Genomic DNA, 5045 nt, shown 5'->3' on the forward strand with positions numbered 1-5045 from the left:
ACACCTCATTTGGCAACATGTTTTAATAGAACAAATCCTTGTGAACAAAGTAAAAGCATATATACATAGACACAAAATTAAGTGCAAAATGAGCCACACCACTGCATGCATGGGGCACGGCTAACAGAAAACAAAATAGATTGAGAGTAATAAAAAACAACACATGCAACAAACAAGTGACTTAACTTGAACAAAAAGGTTCACAATGATTACGGTAATGGACATATTTTTTTGCTTTTTTCCCCCTCATTAACTGAACAACTGCACTCAATAGTGCGCCTGAGACAACAGTTTCATAGGACTTAAATCCAGAAAAAATGAACTCAACCAAAACTCTTCTGTCTCAAGTTGACATGGCCCTTATATACAATAGATATAACCCACACATTAAAATAATTCTTTAAAGTCTTTGGGAGAAAGACCCACCACACTGAAAATGAAGTGCAGAAAAGGTGATTTTTGGCCTCCAAAGTTTACTGGGCACTTTCACCATTTTTAGAAAAAGAACTGTCAGACTCACAGTCAGCTTGCTAGTTTATTTACCAACATGCATGAGAAGACATCCTAGGCTGCCGAAGACAGCTCACCGCTGATGTCGGCCATGATGCTGTGAATCCAAAGGTCCTTGTCCTCCAACGTAGTGTCCACCAGGTAAACAGTCAACCTGCGTTCCCACATCTCACCTTTAACCTCCGACACACTGTCCACCAGGGCTACCAGCGCTCGATCCTCCACGTGGTTCCTGAATAACATGGAGGCCTCCTCTGACCAATGTTGCTGTGTCATACCTGCAGGACCAACAGGGTATTAGTAATTGACTGATCCACCTAGTGTTATCAAGGTGGGATTCAATTAATCATAATTAATTGGTTGATAACCTGATAATGAAAATAAACTTAGTTGAAGCTAGGGCTGCAATATTACGGGAATATGTAAGGTGGAAACCTTCCATGGAAATTAACAGGAAGTAAACAGGTTTTATTTACCAATTCATATGCAGATAGAAACAGACATAATTGTAAACGCTTCTAATAGAAATTTTAAAAAAGTTAAATAAGTCAACTCATTTAATTTGACAATTTGGCATTGCTTGAAATGAGGCTTGACAGTATTGGCAAATGTACACATATTGTCCATCTACATTGGTTAGGGTGAAATGTCGACACATGAGATGGTGCATGGGACATGTTCTTTGGAGATAAAAAAAAAAATTCAGTAATTTGCCAAATACATGCAATGTGAAATGTGTCACGTGGTGAGTTACAGTGAGGAAAATAAGTATTTGAACACCCTGCTATTTTGCAAGTTCTCCCACTTGGAAATCATGGAGGGGTCTGAAATTGTCATCGTAGGTGCATGTCCACTGTGAGACAATCTAAAAAAAAAATCCAGAAATCAAAATGTATGATTTTTTTAACTATTTAATTGTATGATACAGGTGCAAATAAGTATTTGAACACCTGAAAAAATCAATGTTAATATTTGGTACAGTAGCCTTTGTTTGCAAGTACAGAGGTCAAATGTTTCCTGTAGTTTTTCACCAGGTTTGCACACACTGCAGGAGGGATTTTGGCCCACTCCTCCACACAGATCTTCTCTAGATCAGTCAGGTTTCTGGGCTGTCGCTGAGAAACACTGAGTTTGAGCTCCCTCCAAAGATTCTCTATTGGGTTTAGGTCTGGAGACTGGCTAGGCCACGCCAGAACCTTGATATGCTTCTTAGAGAGCCACTCCTTGGTTATCCTGGCTGTGTGCTTCGGGTCATTGTCATGTTGGAAGACCCAGCCTCGACCCATCTTCAATGCTCTAACTGAGGGAAGGAGGTCGTTCCCCATAATCTCGCAATACATGGCCCCGGTCATCCTCTCCTTAATACAGTGCAGTCGCCCTGTCCCATGTGCAGAAAAACACCCCCAAAGCATGATGCTACCACCCCCATGCTTCACAGTAGGGATGGTGTTCTTGGGATGGTACTCATCATTCTTCTTCCTCCAAACACGGTTAGTGGAATTATGACCAAAAAGTTCTATTTTGGTCTCATCTGACCACATGACTTTCTCCAATGAATCCTCTGGATCATCCAAATGGTCATTGGCAAACTTAAGACGGGCCTTGACATGTGCTGGTTTAAGCAGGGGAACCTTCGGTGCCATGCATGATTTCAAACCATGACGTCTTAGTGTATTACCAACAGTAACCTTGGAAACGGTGGTCCCAGCTCTTTTCAGGTCATTGACCAGCTCCTCCCGTGTAGTTCTGGGCTGATTTCTCACCTTTCTTAGGATCATTGAGACCCCACGAGATGAGATCTTGCATGGAGCCCCAGTCCGAGGGAGATTGACAGTCATGTTTAGCTTCTTCCATTTTCTAATGATTGCTCCAACAGAGGACCTTTTTTCACCAAGCTGCTTGGCAATTTCCCCGTAGCCCTTTCCAGCCTTGTGGCGGTGTACAATTTTGTCTCTAGTGTCTTTGGACAGCTCTTTGGTCTTGGCCATGTTAGTAGTTGGATTATTGTCCACCCCATACTTACTGATTGTATGGGGTGGACAGGTGTCTTTATGCAGCTAACGACCTCAAACAGGTGCATCTAATTTAGGATAATAAATGGAGTGGCGGTGGACATTTTAAAGGCAGACTAACAGGTCTTTGAGGGTCAGAATTCTAGCTGATAGACAGGTGTTCAAATACTTATTTGCAGCTGTATCATACAAATAAATAGTTAAAAAAAAAATCATATATTGTGATTTCTGGATTTTTTTTTTTAGATTATGTCTCTCACAGTGGACATGCACCTACGATGACAATTTCAGACCCCTCCATGATTTCCAATTGGGAGAACTTGCAAAATAGCAGGGTGTTCAAATACTTATTTTCCTCCCTGTAGCTAGCAGGTTAACTAACCTGTTATAAACCACCTTTTTCTCTTATTTTCACCCATTTGCCATACCCAAATAGAAAAGTTTATAACAGAAGAACTGCAAGAGTGCATGAATGAAGCTTTATTTGAAAGCTAAAATTCTTTTAGTTTCTGAAAATGTGCTTGTTTATCATGCGATTAAAACAATCTACACTTCAGCTTTTCTTAGACATAAGTAGGGGGGGCGCCAAGGAAAAAAGGTTGGGAACCAATGCTTTATGCGACAATATGCAAATCACCACACAACAGCGCTGTGTCAGGGCTGGAGTATGGTCTGGCTAAACCACATATTTATTGTGGGATAAAAATTCTCTGGCATGTTTGCATTTCTTTAAACCAATCACAACCGTCCTGGGTGGCGTCAAGCCCCAATGGTGAAGATATTGAAAGGGGAGGGACATGATGTCATGCTTTATCCTATCAATGTACATCCGTTGAACCTGACTACATACAAAATAACATAACTTTAATGCATGTTGACCAGTAAAGCCACAGAGAATTATGTTCTAACTCACCAGCAAGTTGTGCAGTGATAGCCTGGAAGGGCAGCTGTCTGAATTCCTCTATCAGAGGCCTGAGGAGAGTACTGCGGACCAACTCATGTTTGCCGTAGTCCAACTCAAAGACAGAAACCAACCCATTGGACAGAATCCCCTTCACCTGCACACGGTGCCAGCTAGGTAGAGGCATGCATCAGTTAAGCCATTAACCATCAGACAATAGCAAGCTCTTGATTTTACATTTTTCTTTGTCAACCCAGCACAAAATAGACAGGTTACCCCGCCCACCTCCCCAAATCTCTGAGATACACACAACCAGTACAATGGCAGTAATCTAGATAATGCATTCATTTACTAAATTATTTTGTCAATATGCATTTGTCCTCATAACACAGGACTTGGTCCTAAAGTGCTCCAAGATCTAATGAGATCAACTACTGTATAAGGAGCCCATGTGGTTCTTGACTTATGGTCATAAGGAGTTTACCTACTTTTTGACTATTTTGGCAGCGTAGATCTCTCCTCTCTGGATGTGTGGGGCTGAGTTGGTCTTCAAAGTCTGGTTATAATAGAGGATCATCTCCCCCATCAACACCACCAGCTTATGCAGGTCCTGCCACGGCTGCAGCACAAAGTAACCAGGGTGGCAGGCCACAGGCACAAACACATCCATATTTTGACCAGGCTGAAAGAAGACGGGGAGGAGAATGAGGTGTATATTACCACGAGGCTTTGTTGAATATTTGTTTCCATTTGGCTAGTGAAGGCATTCTGAGTTGTTTCTTACCATTTCCGGGTTACAATTATTCTACAGTCAACATATATGTCAAAAAGTGAGTAGTAGAGCCATGGTTGTGGTCCAACTCTGTCAGAATGAAGTGTGTCCAGGTTTATTTGACCTTATACTGTGAATTGTTGTTTATATATTATAACACAGCAACTTCAAAACTAGAAATAACTGCCGTTGTAGGTCTCCGCCAACCAGTCAAGTTGCAGTTTACATCCACATTATAATGTCACCGTGAAGTTGACCTTAGGGATATAAAATATAATTTCATCCTATTAGACATTTTTGTAAAATTATATCATTATTTGAGTATGGATTCTTGAGTAATTGCCAAAAATATGTTACGTGAGGTCATACTGAGCTTGACCTTTGACTTCCAAAATCGAATCCTTTCATCCTTAAGTCCAAGAGGATGTATGGGCCAAATTTGAAGAAATTCCCTCAAAGCATTCCTGAGATATCGCTTTCATGGGAATGGGACAGAATGACTGATGTACAGACAAACGCAATGCTTCGGGCCACGGCTTTTGCAGGCACAGAGGCATAAAAATAAATTACCAGTTTGTAGTCTGTATACTGTATAGGCTGATGGTAAATATCTGACAGGCTAATACAATTTGGTTTGGATTTGATCCACAGGCCATTACAAATTATTTTTCTTGAATAGAAATCTACAAACAAACAAATGATGAATCATACAGTAAAATGATTAGGGTGATGATAGCCAGCAGCCTGAAGGAAAAGCCACAACGTGCATCATTTACATCTGCTTCCCTCACATGATAAGTGAGCCCCTACAGAAAGTATGTCCATCTCCACACACCTGGGGGAATTCCAG

General features: G+C 41.1%; 1 protein-coding gene across 1 annotated transcript in view; it reads right to left on the reverse strand.

Annotated features, from left to right (window-relative positions):
• tdrd7a (tudor domain containing 7 a) overlaps window positions 1-5045 on the reverse strand; it is a 30675-nt gene continuing 25630 nt past the window's right edge. The window contains exons 19-22 of the mRNA XM_028600214.1: window positions 5031-5045; window positions 3912-4105; window positions 3436-3596; window positions 1-788 (exon numbers count right to left, since the gene is read on the reverse strand). The exon at window positions 5031-5045 is cut by the window's right edge and continues 155 nt beyond it. Of these exons, the coding sequence (XP_028456015.1) occupies window positions 565-788; window positions 3436-3596; window positions 3912-4105; window positions 5031-5045 (594 nt within the window). The 3' untranslated portion in view covers window positions 1-564. The remainder of the gene's footprint in view (window positions 789-3435; window positions 3597-3911; window positions 4106-5030) is intronic.

This window comes from Perca flavescens, chromosome 2 (assembly GCF_004354835.1).
Source record: "Perca flavescens isolate YP-PL-M2 chromosome 2, PFLA_1.0, whole genome shotgun sequence".
NCBI classification, from domain to species: Eukaryota; Metazoa; Chordata; class Actinopteri; order Perciformes; family Percidae; genus Perca; species Perca flavescens.